Below are 22,873 nucleotides of genomic sequence, written 5' to 3'. Positions count from 1 at the left end.
CCCAGGCCCCGCCCGGCCCCCGCCCCTGACCTCCCCTCATCCAGGCGGGGTCCTGGGCCGCGGGGCGCTCACGGCGGCTGCGCCGCACCCCCTCCCCCGGCCGCTCCCGGCTAACTCTGTCCCCCCGACACATGGTTCCACTCAGGTACCCCTGTCCCTTGGGGAGCAGCGTGGGGGGCGAGCGGGCGAAGGGGGAGGTGGGTGAGGGGCGGAAGTGGCAAGACCCAGAGCAACAGGAAATGACTTAGGGAAAGTCCCAACCGCAGCCCCCCAACCCCCTGCCTGTAAACACTCCCACCCCACCCTGCAGGCTGGGGAAGAGCTTGTGGGGCCCGACCGACCGACTTCCCCTTGCAGAACCCAGCGGGTGCCGCGTCTCCACCTGGGGCCTCCATCACCCCCACCGAGCCATGTTCCAGGCTGCAGAAGCCGCCCAGGCCACCCCCTCTCATGTAGGTGATCAGCGGGGCGGGAGGGCTCCTCTTCCGCAGGCATCTGGCCTGGGGGTGAGGGAGTGAGGGGCGGCAGGTTTACCACCCTTTGCCCCATCCCCCCCCCCACGCTCCTGGGATCTGGGCTGGTGACCGCTGCAATGGTCTGGGGCATCCCTCTGACCTGGCCCTGACTGGCCCTATCCCTTAGGAAGCCAAAGGCAGCGGTGGCAGCAGCACTGTCCAGCGCTCCAAGGTAGGGCCCTGAAAGTGGAGTGTTGGGGGGAAGAAGGAATGGGCATGGGTCAGGCCCCTGGCTGACTCTCTTCCCGGGACAGTCCTTCAGCCTTCGGGCCCAGGTGAAGGAGAGCTGTGCCGCATGCCAGAAGACTGTGTACCCCATGGAGCGGCTGGTGGCTGACAAGCTCATTTTCCACAACTCTTGCTTCTGTTGCAAGCACTGTCACACCAAGCTGAGGTGCGCCCTTGCCCTAACCCTGCCCTTGCCTGCCAGCCCTGACCTGACCTGACCACAGTTGTTCTGCTTCGCAGCCTGGGCAGCTATGCAGCACTGCACGGGGAATTTTACTGCAAACCCCACTTTCAGCAGCTGTTTAAGAGCAAAGGCAACTACGATGAGGGCTTCGGCCGGAAGCAGCATAAGGAGCTCTGGGCCCACAAGGAGGTGGACTCTGGCACCAAGACGGCCTGAGGCCTCTCTACCGTCCACTGTCTCTGTAGAAGAGGGCCTGCAGAGGGGCAGTGGGAAGGGTGGAAAAGAGATTGGACCTGGGCTCAGGTTGGGGGGCAGGGTGGGAGGGGGATAAGGCCATCTTGCTCAGGCAGAGGGTTAGGGGGACAGGGCTCTGCTCTAGGATACCTTCATTCTCCCTGGGTGGGGGGTGGTGGTTTGGGAATCAGGATTGGGGTTTGCTCACCACCCTGCTTCCTACTTCTTTCAGCCTACCCCACCTCACCACCCTGGCCCCCTGGGAGGCCCCCAAGCCCAGCTTCCCTATCTAGGTGCCTTTTCTCCAGCAAGGAGTCACCATGCCTCCTCAGGGTCCCAAGCTCCCTCACTGCCACCTGGGGCCCTCTGTGGCCCCCATGTTTCCCTATCTACCTCTGCCCATAGCGTGGTCCTGAGCCATGGAGACCGGAGGAAGGAGAGCCCTTGTGCCCTCGCTGGGGCTCAGAATGCCCACCAAGGCCCTGGGGAGGAAGGGAGGGGGAAGTGTATTAGCCCTGCCCTCCCCCTGAAAGGCGAGGCAGGGCATGCCCGGTGGGGCTTGGGACCCATCTTGCACCACCGGAGTCAAGAAGCGGAAGCTAAAGCACCCGCCAGGCTGAGAGCCACAGAGACTGGCTGGGGGCTGGCGTGGGCCACACTCCTCTCTTCTCCCCTGTTGCTGCCGGTTTCTGACTGTTGTGATCAACCCTGTTTTAAACATGTTTTAACAGATTCTGACTCTGTATTATGTGGCCTGATGGGGTGGGGGGCAAAGGGGGGTCCTTTGTGGCAGGAAGGATGCAGACTTCTCATGCAGCGGTGACAGGGGACATGGTCAGCCCAGAGCACTCCTGGCCTTGATTAGGGTGGGGGTGGGGCTGGTGATGGGTGTCAGGGAAATGACACCAACCTGAGAAAAAGAGGGAGCCCTCCTTTTTCAACAGTCAGGCCTCGATGCTGTCATACCCAGAGTGGTTTTAGAACTGCAACTCCACTTTGCCCCTCAGCTTTGTGTTGTTTAGGAGGGTCAGGATGGGGAGCCTGGCCGGCTCAGTCAGTAGAGGTTGCAAGTCTTGATCACAGGGTTGTGAGTTCAAAGCCCACTCTCAGTGTGGAACCTACTTTAGGAAAAAAAAAAAAAAGGGTCAGGCCATCAGTAGATGATGGAGCCTAGCCTCACTTCAGTATACTGGAAGGCAGGACCCTTCTGCTGAGTCCTTGTCTGGACCGCTCTTGCCCTGGAAATCGGCAAAGGATGGTGGAAACCAGCAGATTCAGCAAGTGCTGCTGAAGGTTCTCTAGTTTGTGTGTCCTTCCCCATCTGTCATCTTCCCCTTACTTTTTCAGACTGGGGAGTGGGGCAGCCATGGTCACCGTCCCAGGTAGTCCAAGGAGAAACAGCTTATCTGCTCCTCTGAGAGACAAGTTTACAGCAGGGCAAACACGGCCAACTTAGAGGACCTGAGACACCTCCACCCCCACCTCCACCCCCAGCAGATTATAGGCAGGAAGTCTGGGTTGTCTGTTCCAGAACCAACTGTCCTGATTTCCCCAAACTGCCCATGGGCTACATGAACTGGTGGAGCAAGAGGGCTGACTCCTGGGGGATTTGCTGCCACTGCACTCCATACAATTCCTTAAGTTCCTAAGTGACACCATGCCCATAAGACAGGGTAGGGGGCGGGTTTTCAACTCTGGTGGCAGATGGGCCAGTGGCCTGTGTTGAGGTAGACAATGCCCCTTGAAGCAGCAGAGCTAACACTCAGCAGAAATGGCATTGAGTCGTCAGCATGAGGAGAGCTGAGAGCCTCATTCAAAGCAGGCCCAAATTCTGCACTAGAGGCCTCAGATGGGGACGAGGATGGGTCTCTCCCTGCTCTGACCTTAGCACCAGCAGCAGATAGACCAGGAGGAGAGAACAGAGAGGTGGCTCCTGGAGATGCCTGAGCCCTACACCAGGAAGACTACTAGATGCCATGAAGTTCTCGGACCCCAGACACGTGACACTGGGGCCAGGGGGGTCTGACAGTACCACCTTGATAATCAGCCCTGATAGAAGCCCCCTCAGCAGAGCTCCTGGAAGTGGGGAGAGTGGGGAGCCACCTCTGAGCCAGCAGTGGTATCAACCAAGTCATCCCATCCTAGGACCCCTCTTGGAGTCCTTTCAAGTTCTCTGCTGAGGGACCCACACTGGTTACCAGGCACCATACCTGGCTCCTCCTGGGCAAACACCTACTCTCTCCACTACCCAACCAAAAGCATTGCCACAGGACCCCTTGGGTATAAATGATCCCTTTTATTGTAAGTAATGCGCGACACTGGCCTGGCTTTGCACTGCAAGCCCTCGGTCGAGATATAGTCAAATAACTATGGCTGCAGGTTCTTCTGCACGATCCACAATTCAGACACAGACACAGAGCTGAGGTGGACAGGAGGGGCAGGAGGGGCAGGAGGGCGGCGGAGTGTGGACTGTCCCCAGCCCTGGCCTTTCCACGTAGGTTTGGCCAAGGCAGACACAATCCACGGAATGATGAGCAAATGGCAGCATGGCCCTTCCCACAGCAAGCCTGGGGCTGCCAGGGGACTGCCTTTCAGAATCTTCGGGCCCAGGCTGTCCTAGGCCCACAACTTGTCATCTGGGTTATTTAATATAAAGACAATAAATTAAAATTAAGCAACAGCTTGGTCCTGAGGATGCTGAGCCAGCATGTCCACAGTTTTTGGCACACAAAAAAATCAGGGTCTTTTGTTTTTTTTGGAGTACGTTTGTTGGCCTGTTTGCAAATTCACTTTTAAAACCCATTCCCTGTGAGGTAAGACCCCAGGAGGTGGGGCTCTGTGAGAGCCTGAAGCTGGGACACACAGAGTCGTCTTGTTGGCACTGGCACCGTGCTCTGTTTCCTCTTGGGGAACAGGGATTAGGGACAGGGGTGTGGGCCCAAGAAGAGTGCTACAGCCATCAGGACAGGGTCGTGGAGAGGCCGAGCTGCCACATGGCAGCTTTGGTCAAGTTGAGGGGCCAGTCCCCACCCTGGGCTAGGGCCGAGGTGGAGACAGGAGCACATGCTGTCTTCAGAGGGCTGAGCTGGGGGTGCCTGACAGAGGCCCCTGGGGGAAAAGGATGGAAACAGAGGGGCCCAGGCCCAACTGGCACCGTGCAACACACATTCCTGCAAAACCAGCTGCTTTCATTTTCTCTTCTCTCTCTTGAGGCGTCCATCACCTGTAACAATCTAGAATTGATATATATAAAAACCATCAAATATGATCTGAGATATAAATTAACAAGTACAAGGCCTCACATTACATGATGTGAAAAGGCTAAAAACAGCGATAGAAACTACATTCATAAAAGTGCATCGTCAACAAACAACGAAGGCTTTGGCTTGTTCTGGTGCCCGTGGGGAAGTGGGCATGGCTGGCAATGAGCTGCCTGGCGCTAATCCCCAGCTCCCCGGAGAGGCCCATCCCTGGGCACTGGCGTTGTTGTTGTTGTTGTTCCTTTAATGACAACTCCCAAGGAAACTGGGTGTTGGGAGGGAGGAGCTCTAGCAATAGGCACATTTTGGAGGGGAGGGGCCGGAAGAAAGGACCAGCGCCCAGGCTGAGGTAAATAAGGCCAACTCTAAGCTGCTTGGAGATACTGGCTCCCTGACCCCTGCTACCATTCCTCCTCTAAGAAGGGAAAGAGGCTGAGACCTCATGGGGATGGGCAAGGCTGGCCAAGGAGGAACAGAGACGGTAGTTTGGGACACAGTTGATGACATCATATGGGCTCTCCCTTCTACCAGGTGGAGAGGGCTCTGGCTTAGCAGGGTCATGACTCACAAACAGCCAGATCCAACCTCCCTGGCTATCTAAAAGAGCCTGCCCAAGCGCTCAGGGCAGCCAGCTGGGTCAGATGCCCTCACCACGCTGTCCATCTTCCTTTCTGCTCCAGTGGGGGAAAAGGTGCCAGGTCAGGAACACAAAGGCCATTACCTTTAGCTCTTTCCAATCCAGCCCAAGGCCCAAGCCCACAACAGGGATACTCAGAGCCCAAGGGTACACAGTCTCCAGTTTAGAAACTGGGTACAGCATAAGAGTGACTCCAACTTGTAAAACAGAGACAATTGCATTGACAAAACTGGGTCTCCCCCCCTAAGTGGGGGCAGTTCCACATCTCAGGCCCCTGCTGGGGGAGGGAGGGGCGCAGGGTCATGGGGGCAGGCAGGATGGGCTCCTCCTTCCCTGAATAAGGCAGCATAACATTTGCTTCATTCATCTTTGGTAAAGGACAGGGACTGGCAAAACTGACCTGGGGGCTCTGGGGAGAGTGCAGCCCCAGCCTCTGCCTTCCATTGGCTGTGGGATGCTGGGCTTTACCTCAGGCTTGGGTGGGCTCATCCAGCCCAGAGATGCCCTGGTGGTCTCCAGACATGGGAGGAGAGACAAAATAACACTCTGAATGAAAGTAACACTATTCAGACCCTCGTGTCCATCCTGTGCCCCCAGACCCGTGGGGCTTTGGTGCTGATTGCAGTGTCAGGACACAGCCCTGAGGGTGAGGCCCTCAGCGCTTTACACACTGTCCCTAGCCCCTTCCCCTCCACGCTGAGCTCAGGATGCTGGAGCTCTTGGGTCTGGCAGGCTGGGGGCTCCCAGTCCTTGAGGCTGCGGCTACTCTGCCCTGGTTCTGAGCCCCAGTGGTAGAAGGGGCATAGACGAACGCTGGTTGGACTGGAGCTCCACGGTCCACAGCGTTGCCTGGGAGAAGCAGCAACTTTGCAGAGCCCCGTGGCAGCCCTTGCCCGTGCAGCAGGGGCAGCTGGCAGCAGTGTGCCTTGAGAGCTCAGTACACGAGCTGTGCAAAGTGGTGTGTGAGCAGCTCCTCGGCAGAAGGTCTCTGGCGGGCCTCCACAAAAATGCGCCTCAGGAAGTCCCGGCCGTGCTCAGAGATGTGGGAGGGCAGCTGAGGATTGGTGGGCTGGGTCGCAATCTTGAAAATGGCGGCCATGGCTTCATACTCTGCCCAAGGTGGTTTCTCCGTCAGCATCTCTACCACGGTGCAGCCCAGGCTCCTGGGAGAGAGAATCACTTGTCACCCCCGGCTCCCTGACCTGCCCACCATCATGAAAGGAGGTGCCTTTCTCCGAACACCCTGAGGCAGGATGGGGCAAGCTGAGGGTTGACACCTCTGTAGAGGGTCCCCAAGGCCTCATCTATGAGGGCTTCATCAACCTACACCCACTCAGGTGAGTCTTGAGATTGAGGAAGAGACCCCTTAGCATGGACAGAAAGAGCTCTGAGAGAACCATGTTAGTTTCTTATTGCTGCTGCAATAAATTACAATAAGCATAAGACATAACAAAAATTTCTTCTGGAGGTCAGAAGTCTAGAACCAGTCTCAATGGGCTAAAGTCAATGGGTCAGCAGGGACGGTTCCTTCTGGAGGGTCTGTTTCTAGAGGCTGCCAGCACTCCTTGGTTCACGGCCCCTCCTTACACCACTCCAGTCTCTTGCTTCCGCTGTCCCATCTCTTGCTACCCACTCTCACCAGCTGCCTCCCTTTTGTAAGGACACTGGCAATTATACTGAGCCCACCTGGATGATCCAGGATAAGCTCCCCAACTCAAAATCCTTCAATTAAGCATATCTGCAAAGGCCCTGCTGCCACGTAAGGAAACATCAACAGGGCATGGGGTTAGTATGTGGGCATCTTTGAGGAACCATCACTCAGCCCACCACAATACAGTTCTGAGGGGAAAAGACACTCTCACAACTTCCAGGCCCTTTCAGAGGACGCACAGGAAGTGAGGTAGTGTAAACACAAGCCATCCGAATGCTAGGAGAAGAAGAAACCTGCTACGATTTAGAGACTGACCCAGGCCTTCAGACTGGTGCTACTTCTGTTAGGAATTTAGCAAACCCTAGGGATGTTTTTCACGGCCCAAGTTCTCATCAACAGCAGATAAGGTGCTATTTGGGGTTAAAACGCAATGCATTTGCTGTATGTGCTGCGGCAGGCACCGACATCCTGGCCTGGCTCCTGGCCTGGCTGCAAGAGGTGAGTCTCCTCTTCTTCCCACCACACCGCAAAGCCCCCACAGCTCATTTCTAAGTTAGAGTCACGACAGCCCAGACATGGAGATGCCATCCCAGCATGTCCCCAGCACTCACCACACGTCTGCCTTCCTTCCATAGCCCTCACCGCTGATCACCTCAGGGCTCATCCAGTAGGGCGTGCCAGTGACCGAGCGCATGCCTGTGCCTGACATACAGATGGTCTGCAGGCGCTTGCTGGCTCCGAAGTCCCCCAGCTTCACGTTCCCGGCAGAGTCTCGGAGGATGTTGGCTCCTAAGGCATGAAAGGGCAGAGGCTACAACCCTCGACCCTCTGGGCATTTTCTACCATCCACCCTTTTCCCCTCCCTCCCAGGTCACGGGGTTGCTGGGGAGAATGGAGACTACCATGCATCAGACATGACGTGCACAGAGCGCTACTGGCTCCGCCCTACAGCATGAAATGATCATCACCATGTCCAACATCTGCACAATACCCTACAAGTAGTTTTCCAAATTGCTCAACCAATCTATACCAATCCCCTAAGGAAGCAATTAGGGTCTCACTTTTTAGAAAATTCAGAATGGTTAAGTGACCAGGTCTTGGGGACCCCACAGCCTATGCCTGCTCACCCTTGATGTCTCGGTGAACGATCATGTTGCTATGCAGGTAGGACATGCCCTCCAGGATCTGCCGGGTATACTTGCGGGTCACACTCTCTGTCAGAGCTCCGTAGGCCTTCAACTGGTCTTTCACTGAGCCCTACAGCCACAGGAGTCAGAGGGAGTCAGCTCAGGAAAGGGTAGAGAGGGGACAGCCAACCCCGGTGAGCGATGCACCAGGCTTTGCTGGGGGGTACCAGGCAGCTTAGAGAATAGTTCCCTTAAGCCACGTATGAGCTAAATCCAGAAGGGAGGCCTCTCTGCTCCAGGAACAGGTGGTCCTTACTGGAGAGTGCAGCCTCCCTGTAAGCCTCAGGTCAGGGTGGCCTGGGACGCTTCACATCCCACACCGTCACCACCGCCAGACGCAGGGCTCTCCTGACTTTGACCGTCACCTCTCATTTTCCCCCTGAACCTCTGGCATCTCAAGTGATCAGAAGCATGTCCAAGGGACCCCTCCTCCAGAGCCCGCGGCCCAGGTCTGGGCCTCTTTTGTGTGTGTCCCACATGCACTGAGGAGCACGTACCCCCGGCATGTACTCCATGAAGATGGTCAGAGTCTTCTCGGCACGGTCCCGCAGACAGCCATAGTATTGCACTATGCGCTCATGCTGCAAGTTCTTCAGCAACTGGATCTCACATTCCAGAGCACTCACCTCCTAGGGGAGGGGCCCAGTGGTCACCTTGGCTTGCAGGGCCCCGCTTCTGCCCACCTGGGATCAGCTCAGCTTGCCCTAATAAGTGACCTCAGAGGAGTCTATCTGCCTTGGGAACCTCAGCTGGAGCAAAGGGGTACTCTCTTAACCGTCTGGCCCTTGGACACAATGTTGGGCGACCCATGGGACAGTGGCACTCCCATGCTGGAAGAAGGCAGACAGTGGGGTGGGAGAATGGGTGTAGGTGCTTAGTTAAGGTAACTGCTGCATTTGTCCACTCAGAGTGGAGTGTAGGCCATACCCAAAGTCGAACTCCAAAGATAAACTCCTTCCTGGACCGAGGGCTGAGAGGCATCTGTTTGGTGAGGGTGGGCAGGTACTGCTCTTTGTGGCACTGGCCACTGCCTCTCAGTTCGGGTGGTTTGGTACTTTGGCATCAACTCAGGTCTTCATACCTAATCCCTCCCCTAGGGGGTCTAATGCTTGTTTGGACCACAGTCCCTCTGCCCCATGGCCATGGCCAGGGAGGAGAACAAGGGAACTTGGAAGGAAGAATGATGGGGGAAACAAGCTGTAGCTTCTTGAGCAGTTGATCTATGCAGTGAGACAGGAATTCCTGTTAAGGGCGGAAAGTGGAAGCCAGACCATGGGGAAGGCAGTACCTTGCTTGTCTCAGGGCTGTCTGGGTCAAATTGGACTTGCTTGGAAGCAAGTTCACGTCCTGTGTCCACATCATAGCACAGATAGACCCTGCCGAAGGCACCCTGGCCCAGGAGCTTCCCACGGCGCCAATTGATGGGGGCACTAGGAGCTACAGGAGAACAGATGGAAAGAACATTAGCCCAGGCACATTATTTATTGAGATCTTGCCTTGGTTTCCAGAGGCTCTGTGATGGGACCTCCGGCTCAAGACCCCCTCACTCAGCACCATCCTGCCTCTCAGCCCAGCATCTCGACCCCATCTGGAGCAGGCTTGGTGCCCTGATCAGTGGGACCATTAGGTCCTGAGAGGCAGATGACTGGCTACCGTCATGGTTAAACACTCCTCTGAACTGACCAAATACCTTTACTACCTAAGTCCCTAAACATCTGAATATGGCAAGGACTGAGGAGATTGCTCTTCCATTTAAACAGAGACTAAAGACCAGAGAGGGAAAGTGGCTTGTCACACAACAGTAGAACGAGGCTTAAGGTCCAGGGGATCTGCTGCTGACCCACAGGCTCTTCCAGTGTGATGAGGATGGGCCAGAGCAGCCTACCACTGAGCTGAACAGCCCCAGGAGACCTCTGGCTACCTGCCCTGCCGCCTGTCTGAGCACCCCCTGGGCAGTCTCCTTCTGGCCAGGGCCCACTCCTCACACTTGGTCGGCACATTCCTCTCCTGCACAGAGAGGGCATTCTCGCTGTCCGCACTCCGCAGGCGCCCTCTGGGGTCCAGGTATTGCACCGCCAGACCCATGTTCTCGCCATTTGTGCTCAGAGACCGGCTGGACGGCACCAGGGTAAAGAGGTTGCCTTGATGACGCCGTATTCGTGGAAATGTTCTTCTGCCTGAAGGGGTGCAAGAGCCAGAGTAAAGCAAGTCAGACCCCTGGCCACGAGGCTAAACGTGCAAACCACATCATCCCATCTGCCCTTTTACCTAATCCTTGCCAGAATGGCTAATGTCCCAAGCACCCTGAGAATCAGAACAGAGGCAGGAATTAGGGAGCAGCCAGGGATGGTTCAGGAAGCCCTGGCCAAAGGGAAGGCACCTCGGGCACCACATCACTCGCAGGGCTAATCCACTGCTGAAGTCTGTCTTCCCTGGCATCCTAATCCTAAACCTTTGTGGAAGCTCCATTCTGTCTGCTGCCATGGGGCAGAAGAGGGCGCTGGAGAGCTGGCACCATGGGACATGCTAGGGATTCAGATCAAGGGCAGTGTTCCCAGTGGCAGCATCTTGGTTTCCAAACACTGTCCTTCCGCCCATCTCCCCTCAGTCTCTAGTGCCTCAAGTCTTGGCACAGCTCCTCAGGAATAAAGAAAACGTGCGGTCTGGAGGGCCTGGGCCTAGCCCCTAGCAGGGCTTTTGGGTGGCAAAGCTCTACCCATGTCCATTCTGAGGCAGCCAGCAGGGGGCAGGGTAGAGGTGTACTCACCCTCATTGTAGTCCTTGTGGTGCACAGACACGTGGTAGCGCCGGGGGTAGGTTCCACCTTTGACCCCTTTGTCATACAGCTGAGTTTCCCGATCTGAGTTAGATAGAGGAGACAGAGGAATCACTGGTTTCGGGGTAGGTCAATGTGTGTGAACCATTTAAGCCCCTCTGTCACCTGAGACGTCAGAGCCACAGGCCCGAGGAGAATTAAAATACACTCCTGGCTTCCCAACTCAGCTAGCAAAAGCAGAATGCCCCAGTCCCATCCAGACACCCTGCAGTGCTCTTCAGGCTCTGGAGAGCTCACCTGAGAATTCCTGTCTGTTGTCTGGGAAGCTCTGGGCTCGGGACATTCTCGATTTCCGGAAGGATGGGCTGGAAAAAAACAAAATGAAATCACAACGTAGACATCAGCCTACCTGGAAAAGCTGCCCACCAGGGCAGAAGGTAGGATATCCAGATGGATTCTCTTTTCTAACTCCCTCCGCATCATTATATAGAATAGAAAAACCTGAAAACAAAATATCCAGACTGCCTAGCTTACCACAGTGCCTGCTTGGCATGTAATCTTTCCTCACAGTTTGGGAGGGAAGCAGAATTTGAGAGAAACAGCCCTCTTCTGAGTTTGACCTCCTACTTTCTCTTTAGTAGTCTGAGGTCCAAATCTGACAGAACCTGGAAGAATCAACTCCTCTAGCCCTCACAAACTCCAGCTCGGAGTTTGGCACACCACTTTCCCTTCTTGCTCTTTCCTCCCACCTTGGTAACAGGCGAAGAGTTCCGAAACATCCCTTGTCCACCGCAGTAATAAAAATAGCAACAACACCAAGCATCTTCCTTTCAGACTAAGCACCACCATCCCACTTTAGAGACAGGGAAACTGAGGAACGGAGAGGTTAAAGGAAGCTACTTGACTTATATTGGATGGAGCTGGGATCTATGTGGCTACAGATCCCATAAGGAGGAGAGGAAAGCACTATGCTCAAGTTAGGCTGGGCCTCAAGCGAGTAAGTCCAGGTCTCTGGGTGTTACTCCCAAGGAAATAAAAACAAAGCGTTGGAGGGACAGAGGCAAAACCCAAGGATCGTACCCTGGGTACGCTCAGCTATCTTTCCTAGAATTCACCGGAATGGTCTTCTACCTTACACGTCACAGTGCCTTTTGAGAGGGCCACGGGTCAGAAACGGTCAAGGCAATGACATGGGGGCCGTCCCCTACTTCACAACTACTAGACCTTCCATGGTCTTGTCCTACTGCCCGGCCCACTCCCCACCCCTGCTTGGCCACAAAGCTTAGGAGATAATCCAAAGCCAGAGTCGGTCCCTGTCCAGGCAGAGTCTTCAGATTGTGGCAGCAACTCCTGGCACTTTTACCTGGGCCGTCTTGCTCCCCTGGTTGAAGAGCAAGCCCCAAGCAATGCTACGAATTGGACACCAACAAGTAACTATGACTGTATTCTATGACGTCTAGAAGGAAGACAGTGCTCCTTAGTTTTCAGATCTGTTAGGAAAGACATAGTATGAATTTGGCCGGTATCCATGTGAACAATTAATCAGTTAAACAAAGAAGGGGGGAAAAAAATTCCTAAACCTGCTCCATAGCCTCTGACTACAACCCTAAGCCCAGCCAGACATGATCAAATGTGCTATTGGGCATAACAAGGTCAAGAAGAGAGACTGGCTGGATCAGTGTCAAAGCCAACTCTAAACATACCTCTGCTGATGGGTGAACCAGCTCCACAGAACCATTTGGTATGTAAGACAGCACTTGTTCCCTCCTAAAGTGTGAGGAAAGATTACACACCAAGCAGATAGTGCGGTAAGCTAGGCAGTCTGGGTATTTTGTTTTCTGGTTTTCTTTTTTCTTTCTTTTTCTTTTCTTTTTTTTTTTAAAGATTTTATTTATTTATTTGACAGAGATAGAGACAGCCAGCGAGAGAGGGAACACAGGCAGGGGGAGTGGGAGAGGAAGAAGCAGGCTCATAGCAGAGGAGCCTGATGTGGAGCTCGATCCCATAACACCGGGATCACGCCTGAGCCGAAGGCAGACGCTTAACCGCTGTGCCACCCAGGCGCCCCTGTTTTCTAATCCAGTTTCTAACTCCATCAGAAACATTTGGAGGAAAAAAAAAAAAGGAAAGTAAACCCACAGGTGACAGTTCAAATTTTCCCCCAAAACACTGAAGGTTCACTACTTCAGGCCAGATCACAGATGAGGCCAAGAGCACAAGAGCAGCGTGTATTATACAGAAACTCAAAACATGTAAAGCACTTGGGATAACAAAGCAAGCATTTAATACATATGATTGCTATTATGAGCTACTATTACATTCACCTAATTATACAAACATAACATTCTCATGGTATTTGAAAAATTAAGGAAAGGGCTAGGAATCCCAGAAAGAGGTTTCTTTCCCAGAAGCATGATGTTTTAACCATGGACCTGCAGGCCAGCGTCTAGATCAGAGACATACTAGCTAACTCTGTCTCCTCAGCCCATCAGTCCCAAACATGCCTATGTACTAGCCCCCAAAGCAGCCACAGTCCCATACCTGTCTGCCGACCTGTCCAAAGATTGGCAGCTTCCTGACAAGGAATTCTCAGCACTGCTCAGGGGATCCAACATCTGCAAGGCAAGTCATACAATAAAACCCCAGCCGCAGCCCCAGTCCCAGCCAGGTGACTCAGGGCTTTATGGCCCAGCCAAGGCCAACAAATAGTCCTTTTTGTCAAAATATGAAAGTGCCCTTTCTCTGCCTGTGCAGTGGGAAGAATGGTTAGGAAGGTACCATTCTCCCCCGTAGTTTGAAAGGCAACTTTCCAGGAGGGAGAAAAATGTCTGGCCAGCATCCCAAGGAGCTCTGCCAGGAGAGCAAAGCAGAGACGCTACTTCTCTTGTTGGCATTTTGTTGGCTCATGAATACTGGGAGCCTGGCACTGAAGCTGGTACTACCCCGCAGAGGCTTCCATGGCATATGGGTGGGACCGTAATGCTTCTGTTTACACTCCATAATTTAAAATTTACAGAGACAAGTATTGCCCTCATTCCACAGACAAGTCACTGCAGGTCTAGGAAGGTTAGGAGAATTGTTTCAAGTTATGAAACTAGTATTATGCAGTTGATACTGATGAAAAAAGTCCTAGTTGCCGGTTCCCATATGGAGGCAATAAGTATCTATGTAAGTTAAAATGTTTCTCTAGCCCTTGGTCAATGCAGTAACAAAAAGCCTTCAGATTAGCTTTTTCTCCAACTAATCCCCCTTCATTTTGCTTATGGGGGTATTCTCTATCAGAGTATTCATTGTCTGAGATCCAAAGTTAAACATTACGTAGGGAAGCAGAAATCAGAATTATGAAAATTCACTAACAACTTTCATAAAATTAGTTTCCAACTCAAATTATCCCTTCCTCAAATTATCCCAAAGTATCACAGCAAAGGGGAAGTAAAGGAGGTTATGATGTGTCAGCAAAATTTTTGTTAGAAAAATTAAGCCAAAAAAATTAACATGAATCATGCTTTTGTTCATTCTAAAACTTAGCAAAGAGATGCAACTATTACCATAATCTGATGGAAAAAAAAAACCAAAATAAACCTATCTTAGTTTCACTTTTCAAGAAAGTCCCAGTTGAATATTCTTTCACTATATACTATACTGTTTTGGTCTCTGTTAAGTGGATTTATCTTGAATGGCTGGTTACCGGGAACAATTCACTTTAGCTAAGGTGAAGGACCTAGGCATCCCTTCTTTGGCCTCTTTCTAAAACTCTGTCCTCGCTAGGAGTCCGATACTCCCACACCTTCCAGGGTAGGCAGGTAAAGCAAAGATGTAAAAGGACCAGGATATAGGGCCATGGGGAAGGATAGAGACCAAAGGCAATGAACTCATTTGCATCTCTGAGATTTTATACCCAAGTCACCTCTGACAGAGCTGATGGCCAGAAGTGCTCTGTTTAGAGAAAACAGAAAGGATGGTCAGTAAAATACCCAAGGAGGGAATCCTTAACTAAAAGCACTCCAGGTCACTGTTCTAAACATAAATTTATCTGGAAGCAGGAGTTACAGAAAAGAAAAGCAGCAGTGTAAACAGCTTCCTTCTCACAGTCTATGTAGTTTGGATAATGCTTTATAGAGATTAGCTATCACTGGGAAAGAAAAGTTTTAAGAATCAGTTTTAGGGGAAAGAAAAGTGACAAGGATCAGTTTCCTGTAAAATCCCTTATGTGGTGGTGCTGGTCCTTCTGTGATGCTATTGCTCTTAAGAAATTTCCCCTTCCCAGACCAAATCTTAAAAATTTATAAGAGTGGATCTTTCTCTTATGAAATCAAAGTAAGCTTGTTGAAAAGACCAGGATGAAGCCAGAGAGCTCACTCTTGCTGAGTTCACTGAGCCAAAATGCCATTTTCATCAAGTAAGTCACTAGTTAAAAAGTTAGCCATTAAAATGGGTTAGCCATTGTGGTGGGCATACCCTAAGGTGGCCCCGACAATGAGTCACAGTCTTGTATAAACACCTCCCCTAAAGTATGGGTAGAACTTGTAACTTGTTTCTAGTCAACAGACTATGGCAAAGAGGGTGGCATATTCATTTCCACGCTTATGTTACATTTTATGACTCCATCTTTACAGACTGAAGCAAGAGATTCTCCTCCTGCCTTGAAGAAGCTGCCATGTTGTGAGAGAGCCATGTTGCAAGGAACTGAAAGTGGCTTCTAGGAGCTCAGAGTGGCCCCTGGCCAACAGACAGCAAGAAAACAGGGACCACAGTGCTAATAACAACTGCCAACAAACACATAAGCTCAGGGGGGAACCCCAAGTTCCAGAAAAGAATGCAGCCTGGCTGACACTTGACTGTAGTCTTGTGTAACCCTGAATGGAGGACCCCATTAAATCATGCCTAGGTTCCTTACCCAGGGAAACTGTAAAATAATAAATGTATGCTGTTTTTAAACTGCTAAGTTTGTGGTAATTTGTTGTGTTGCAACAGATAAGCTAATATAGCTGTCTACCATCATAAAAGCTCACCCAAAATCACCATTTCTACAGTGCAATTTGGATATGGTACACCCCCTACCTTTCATCAAGAAATAGCAAAACTAAAATATGGCTGATAAAAAACAAAATCTGTCGGTTTAGGATTGGTCATATGTTAAACTCTGCTGATATCACAGGTGGTTGTAAGGAAGTATTCAAATAGCAGAGTGGTGTTCTGAGGGGAGACCAGTGAGAGGAGCATAGCAGAGGAAAAATTTGTCACATGCTTATCCAACACCAAGAAAGCTGGGTAGTTTACACACTGTCCATGGTAGGAATTAATACTTGGCCCCTAAAAAGGAATAATCTGTATTTGGGCAGGCCTGGTTTACAAAGGAGCTACTGGATGGGGTTCAAATCCCTCAGCTCTGCACCATGCCCACTGAGAAGCCCCATTATAACCTTGGTCTGACACACTCCAAGGCACATCCCAAGCCCTGTACTCACACACTGCTCGCTGGTCTCTGGGATGAACTCCCCTTCGCTGTTGATGCTGGTGTAGGACCCCTGACGGGCAATGCGTTGCTGCCGCTCAGGCACGTAGCCAGGGGGAGGTGAGCTTCGGCCAGGGTTCTGGGAGCCTAGAGCACAGAAACAAGACCTTTTACAACAGAGCCCAGAATATGTGGCTGAGAGCAGCAGACAGGGTACCAGGTAGGAACTCAGCAGAATTCGTTTCCTTCACTCTATGTGGCAGATACAATGGATTAGACTCAAGATCCATTCTACCCTTCTAGTATGCCTTCCTATACTTCAGAAGTTAATTAGGTAAAAGCTATTATTCCTAAGACCCTCTAAGGTCCGGCCAATCAGATGCACTTGTGTGAGATTTAGATGGGTTCCTGCTGCTCCTACTGCTCCTGGGCATAGTCATAGAAGCCCTGGTTTTTCTGGGGCAGCATGAGCAGAGGTCCGACACCTGGCCTCCAGTTTTCCCGAAGTCAAGACGCAGATGCAGTCCTCCCTATGCACGTGGTGTGGACCAGAGCACTGGGGGAATGTGCTTCTGAATCTGGTAGTTTCCTGGTTACAGATAGGGTAGGAGCTCTGTGGTGTCTTAACCTAGAATCTATTTCTTTCTCTCCAATCACTTTATATGCCAGGATGTGCACTAAATCTCTTCTCCGCGAAACTAGTTAGAGTGGATTCTACTCTGTGCACCTGAACCGTGACCAATATACTTTGGAATGAAAAGGTATTACACACTTGACCTAGAATGAACCAAAAATGTCTCCTGTAAGGGACTGATTAGAGAGAAAGAAAAACTTATTTATTGATGAAGTCCCAGACAGTGGTCCAAACTATCTCCAGACAGGATGAACTGCCCCCAGTCTGTTACATGGAGTATATAGGTGAAGTCTCCCTGGGATAAAATATCCAAGGCCCTAGACACCCATTCTCTCCTTTACCAGCTACCACTGAACTCTCCCCTGGTTTTACAGGTAGCATGGGACTTACTCACATGAGGCCAGGACTACAGACCCAGAAGGGGCTGGGGGAAAATAGCAAAGGTTTTCTGAGCTTTTATTTCCAGCCAGAGACTTTCACTTTTTCCAATACACATTGCTGCCTGCAGAGAGCCAGCCTTGTTATCTGATGGGCAATGGGCCAGGGGCTATTGTGCACAGGCCCACAGCTTGGGGCAGGAAAGGGAAGTCTCCCCAAACCAATGGCTATCAGAGGAAGCAAATGGAAAAACCAGGAGTTGGCAGAACTGCTCCAGAGCATTTTCAGTTTTGTTTTTATCTTCAATTCAGAAATTGGGGGCTAGTAAGACACACACCAGCAATCGAAAACAAATGAGACAGGGACCTTAACAGGACAGGATACTGGACTGCAAGACTCACTGTTGTGCCCACTATTTACCAACAGAGACAGCAGTGAGCCAGACAGCACAAACCACAGTACTATGCAAGACAACTCATTCTGGGCCTTGGAAGGCAGGCATGGTGGGGATGGCAAGCTCTCTGGGATGCCCTTCCCCGGCATTCCAGCCAGATCTTGCTCTATTCTTATAGGGCCGTTTGTGCCAAAGGGCCCCGTCAGCAGCAGCTGAAGCAACAAAGCAGAGTGGTTGTCCTGTGTTCAGAGTGGCCCACAGCTCTGCGCGAAGGTGTTCTACACAGGAGGAGAAAGCCAGGGCTTTAAGCTGCTGACTAGCTGTGCTCCTCCCAGGGCATGCCAGCTGTCTGCCAGCTCCTTAACCCATAGTGCAAAGTCTGAGCAAAACTCTCACCCAAAGCTGAAAGACTGGCTCTCAGATTCTAGCCCTTCTCATAGGAGACACCGGTCAGGAAGCTGATGCAGTCAGGAAGTTCCCTCCGCAGGGAGTTCTAGGGTTTGGGGTCAGTGTTAATGTGCAGGTCATTCCAAGTACAAAGAGATAGCTCTTTTGGCCATCAACTATTCTCTAAACCCTGCTGTCTCTTGCTGGGCAGATGAGACTGGGGGAGGAATCGACTGTTTTTTTCCTTCCTCAATGGGAAATCTTAACCAGTATTTTTCAGTGCTCACACTGGACCAGGCTGTGCAGAACAGTGCTTCTTAACGTTTCATCCCACAAGACCCTGAGAACATCCTAGATGTTTCAATTTTCAAAATTCCCATTTGATTTTGAAGTTGCCATCACTACTAAATAGTTTCTGGTCTCATCCAGCATCACAAAAGAAAAACCCCGTGGAAGTGAAGGAAACTGACCTATGTGATGGTGGGCTCTGCCCTTCTACTGCACCAGGAGGGGAGGTCTGCACTGCGCACAGCTCTCTCACCAGCTGCTGCCAGGGACTCCCTGCAAGTCACCTCGTCCTTTCAACACTTTCTCCCCCTCTCCTCTCCGAAGAATAGGGCTCCCCTCCCCCTTGTCAAGGCATTAGGCACCCTCTATCTGCACTCCCCACGTCATCTGCAACAGGAGTTGGCTTCCCCACGTCCCCTTGGCACCTCCTTCAATCCCCTTTTCAGCTGACTTTGCACCTCCCTTCTTCATGAGCACGCTCAGATTTCTAGCTTACAATCTTGACCTTACTTTTTGCCTTTCCTGTAAGCCACTAACCTCTGTTTTTCTTTCACAGCCAAACTCCTTGAAAGAACTGACTGCCTCAGCTCCCCCACCACCCATTCCTTAGGGGCTGCAATCTGGCTTGCCTCACTGTGGGACTGCAGTGGCAAGACAAGGAGCAAGATGGAGTAGAACAGAGGCAAAGGCACTTAATGAGATGCATTAGACCCAACAGGAGTCAGAATGTGGCAGGGACAAGTCCTGCATTTGAGGCTTGGCTGCGTGGCTTAAGGGCACCACCCAACGTATTATGGAAAAAATGGTGCTTGAGCTCGGCTTCAAAGGTGGACAGAATTTCTACAGGCAAAGATATAAGGAAGGGCATCGTCACGTAGGGAAATTCCATCTGCCTTGTCTGAAGATCTCCCCATGGGGTCTTTCTTTTGGGTTAACTTATTACCTAGTTGTTGTTGTTTTTGCTTGTTGCTTGTTTTTCTTTTTTAGCATGAACTAGTTTAACAGACTAATTGGATTGAAAAAAATTAAAATTAAAAAATTTAAAAAATTTAAAAAAAAATTAAAATTCAAGGTATGTATATTATGATGGGGAAAACAAAAAGCAAACAGGACAGCTGGTTTCAAACAGTTGGAAACCTATCATATGAAAGATGTTATCTATGTATCTGTGTTGGTCAAGAGAGCAGTACCAGACTCACTGGGTAAAGTGAGGGAAGGCAGATTTTCAATTCAATATAAGGAAGAAGTTCAAAGAAACAGCATGGATTGAGCTACCTTGCACTTCCCCATCACTGAAAATAGTGCCGCGGGGGGCTGAATGACCCGCATGTTGCCATCTCTCACTAAATACTCACCGGTTTCTTCATGTTGGGGGGGGAGGAGGGCAACCCCCGCCCCTTGTTCCTGCTGCTTGGGAGTTGAATCACTAAGGCCTCTCTCTCTCTTTTTTTTTTTTTTTTAAGATTTTATTTATTTATTTGACAGAGAGATAGCCAGGTGAGAGAGGGAACACAGCAGGGGAGTGGGAGGGGAAGAAGCAGGCTCATAGCAGAGGAGACTGATGCAGGGCTCGATCCCAGAACGCCGGGATCACACCCTGAGCCGAAGGCAGATGCTTAACAACTGAGCCACCCAGGCACCCCTCACTTTTTCTGACCTAGCTTTGAAAGTCATAAAACTCGAGCGAGTCATAAGCTCGCCTAGAATAAAAGGGAGTGGGATAGAGTCCTCGCCTCTTTTTTTTTTTCAAAGATTTTATTTATTTATTTGACAGAGATAGAGATAGCCAGCAAGAGAGGGAACACAAGCAGGGGGAGTGGGAGGGGAAGAAGCAGGCTCATAGCGGAAGAGCCTGATGTGGGGCTCGATCCCGGAACGCCGGGATAACACCCTGAGCCGAAGGCAGACGCTTAACGACTGCGCCACCCAGGCGCCCTAAGGCCTCTCTTTTGGCCCCATTTCTACTGCAAGGACTTCTCCTCATGCCTGATACTTAAACCCTGACTCTCCCTTCTTCCTGTTTTCTTCTACTTCCAGAAGGCCTTACACTGTACCGTCACAGCAGCCACTCAAGACATTTGTGGATGAAAAGGACAAGTTGTGTCTCTTACCCTTTCCAACCTGGCTGGTACCATGTAAGGCCCCCTCCCACCCTCTCCTGTTTCTCTGGTCACTCCTGTGTCCTCTGCAGGTTCATCCTCCTCTAATTGGCCACTAAATGTCTGGGTTCCCGAGGCTCAGCCTCTTCTTACTCTGCAGTCTCTGCCTAGGGCCTCTCATCTGGACCTGAGGCTTCAACTGGACAATTTCTAATTTTTTTTCTAGTCCTGATTTCCTCCCCTTTGAGCTGAAGACCTGTATATCTACCTGTCCATTTGATAGGTCCTCTTAGCTGTCTCAAAGGCACCTCCAATTTAACCTATCTAAAAACATCAGGTCTGCCTCTTCTCAGCACAGGAAACCAGGCTCTCGTCTCTCGTTCCTGTCTTAGTGAAAGGCAATGCCATTTATCCAGATCCATAAACCAGTAACTTATCTCCTGCCCTTCCAACACTCACAAAGTGAATCGAATACCACAGTGGTTCTTAAACCTCTTAGAACCCTTTTACACTTTAAAAATCAAGAACACTGAAGAGTTTTTATTAAGCGGGTTATATCAATTGATATTCACTGTATTAGAAATTAAAGCTCAAAAATTTTGAAAACACAATAATACACAAGCACACATTCCATTAGCCATCAGAGCAATTACATCACCTCAGTCAGGTAACCTCTGGCAAACTCCACTCAGACTCAAGAGAGAATGGAGTAAAAAGGCAAATCATAGACCTCCTGAAGGGATCTCAGGGACCCCCTCCCCGCCTCAAGTCCCTAGACTACACTTTGAGAACCAAGCAACACCATGTTTTGTTGGTTTTACCTTCTAAAGGTCTCAAATCCACCTGTGCTTTCTTCTCTCCACTACTCCACTAGCCTAATCCAAACTTCTGTGTTCTTCACCTGGACCAAACTACACTAGCCTAACATGGTTCCCCCTTTGGTCCGTTCTTGCTCCCCAGCAATCTGTTCTCCACACTGTAGCTACAGCAATCTTCTCAAAACACAAATCTCAGTATGTCATACCACCTATTCCTATCACCTTAAAAGCCAGAAAGTGGATTTTCACTGCTTTCAACATTAAGGATCAAAATCTTCATCACAGACCACAAGGCTCCGCCTCCCTCCCTGGCCTCAGCCCGTTCTTCCCGCCCACTGCTCCCGTCTCTCCAGCCTCAGGGCTTCTTTCTGTCTCAATCACACCATACTCCCCTCAGCCATCACGCCTTCACACGTGTAGCTCTCTCTGCCCAGCACTCTCTTCCCTGCTTCCCCTTTGCATCATTCACGCTCTGGATCATAGGCTAAGGCTCTCCTGGCCCCGAAACTAGGATGCATCCCTCCATTACACATGCTCACAGCACCATACACCCTTCAGTCACAGCCTATAAATTATACATTAATCTCATCAAGACAAGTGTTTGTCTTCCCATGCAGCTGTAAGAGCCACAGGGGCAGGAGCAAGGTCTTTTTTGCTTCCCATGTTTCTGGCACACAGCTGATACGTGGCCAATTAAATCTTAAGTGAATAAATGAATGAACAAAAATGCAGTTTGATAGGGAGAGAAAAAAGACAATAAGATAATGTGATGAGCATTGTAACAGAGACGGGCATTAGGGACCAACATTTTCAGTGGCTTCCCACTGCCCACCAAACAAGCCCAAGGGCAGTCCAGGCTCTTTAGGGATGCCCCAGGCATCCTTTCTCAGCTTTCTTTATTCTCCTCCAAATGTATCACCCAGTCTGAAGGACAAGGGAGATCTCCACAGGCAAACAGTCAAAAAGTCCTCTCCCGTCATCCTTACCTATGGAAATCCCCTACAATCTCTAAAGATCTAGTTCAAACAGCTCCTCCACGGAATGCATGTCCCAAGTCATTCCAGTTAGAAATAACCTCTGCCATTTCTCAGCTCTATGGAAAGGCTGGCAGGCTCCGCCCACCTCTTCCGTCATGTCCACCACACTCCACACCACTCGGGGTTCTCCGAACCCACCACCTTTTGTGATGGTGTCTGGCAGGTGCCCCTTCCTGTGCCTGGAATATCTCTATGCTTGGTAAATCTTTCCTTCCTGTGGCAGCTCTGATGTTTCCTCTTCTGTGGAAGCACTTCTCCAAAGTCCTGGGCCAAGTTAGTTATTGCCTCCTCCCACCCCACCCTGTCCTCTACTGTTGCCCCCATCCCAGCTCAATGGCTGGTACATACTGCTTGCTGAACGAAGGAACCCAGGATCTACGTGTGCTAGGAGGCTGTGTTGGCCATTCTGTAGATACACAGGATCTACTTCACAGAAATCCTATTCCTCAGCCTTCTCAGACACGGAAATTCTATCTATGGCTCCTCACAGCAATGGCCCAGCATTTGGCCCCTGCCTCTACACACAAATCACAGGCTCTTGCTTAGGAGCAGGCCCAATCACGGCCCCATGTCAATCCTCATTGCTTACTGTACAAATGAACAATGCTGCCCTCCTCCAGCCCCTCAATCTCTCTGAGGGCTCTGGAACAGAGGCCGAGCTGGCAGAGTTTCCTAGGCTTCAGGGCACCTGGATTCCAGGGCCAGAGATGT

The 22,873-nt window shown here is 51.0% G+C and overlaps 2 protein-coding genes and 1 long non-coding RNA gene across 12 annotated transcripts in view; 2 read left to right on the top strand and 1 right to left on the bottom strand.

The window, feature by feature from the left end:
- The window catches only part of STRADA (STE20 related adaptor alpha), a 31,058-nt gene extending 29,933 nt beyond the window's left edge, over positions 1 to 1,125 (top strand). For 9 of the 10 annotated variants that reach the window (XM_034640134.1, XM_034640136.1, XM_034640132.1 and 6 more), the window contains 4 exons: positions 358 to 452; positions 643 to 687; positions 770 to 909; positions 984 to 1,125. In XM_034640134.1, coding sequence (XP_034496025.1) covers positions 358 to 452; positions 643 to 687; positions 770 to 794 — 165 coding nt within the window. In that variant the 3' untranslated portion in view covers positions 795 to 909; positions 984 to 1,125. Of the gene's footprint in view, positions 1 to 310; positions 453 to 642; positions 688 to 769; positions 910 to 983 lie in introns of those variants that run through there. The other variant, XM_034640133.1, reaches the window with a different exon arrangement.
- Positions 1,126 to 3,437: 2,312 nt separating this feature from the next.
- The window catches only part of MAP3K3 (mitogen-activated protein kinase kinase kinase 3), a 49,200-nt gene continuing 29,764 nt past the window's right edge, over positions 3,438 to 22,873 (bottom strand). The window contains exons 7-16 of the mRNA XM_011231431.3: positions 16,141 to 16,274; positions 13,214 to 13,287; positions 10,970 to 11,037; positions 10,664 to 10,756; positions 9,882 to 10,073; positions 9,185 to 9,333; positions 8,394 to 8,525; positions 7,837 to 7,966; positions 7,321 to 7,498; positions 3,438 to 6,221 (exon numbers count right to left, since the gene is read on the bottom strand). Of these exons, the coding sequence (XP_011229733.1) occupies positions 5,993 to 6,221; positions 7,321 to 7,498; positions 7,837 to 7,966; positions 8,394 to 8,525; positions 9,185 to 9,333; positions 9,882 to 10,073; positions 10,664 to 10,756; positions 10,970 to 11,037; positions 13,214 to 13,287; positions 16,141 to 16,274 (1,379 nt within the window). The 3' untranslated portion in view covers positions 3,438 to 5,992. The remainder of the gene's footprint in view (positions 6,222 to 7,320; positions 7,499 to 7,836; positions 7,967 to 8,393; positions 8,526 to 9,184; positions 9,334 to 9,881; positions 10,074 to 10,663; positions 10,757 to 10,969; positions 11,038 to 13,213; positions 13,288 to 16,140; positions 16,275 to 22,873) is intronic.
- Positions 10,068 to 15,617, top strand: LOC117795428. Its single transcript, XR_004619440.1, has 2 exons — positions 10,068 to 11,109; positions 15,289 to 15,617. It is a non-coding gene; the product is annotated as an uncharacterized LOC117795428 (long non-coding RNA).

The sequence above is a fragment of the Ailuropoda melanoleuca genome, chromosome 13 (assembly GCF_002007445.2).
Source record: "Ailuropoda melanoleuca isolate Jingjing chromosome 13, ASM200744v2, whole genome shotgun sequence".
Classification (NCBI taxonomy): Eukaryota; Metazoa; Chordata; class Mammalia; order Carnivora; family Ursidae; genus Ailuropoda; species Ailuropoda melanoleuca.
The sequence above is the reverse complement of the archived record's forward strand: the minus strand, read 5'-3'. Positions and strand labels throughout refer to the sequence as shown.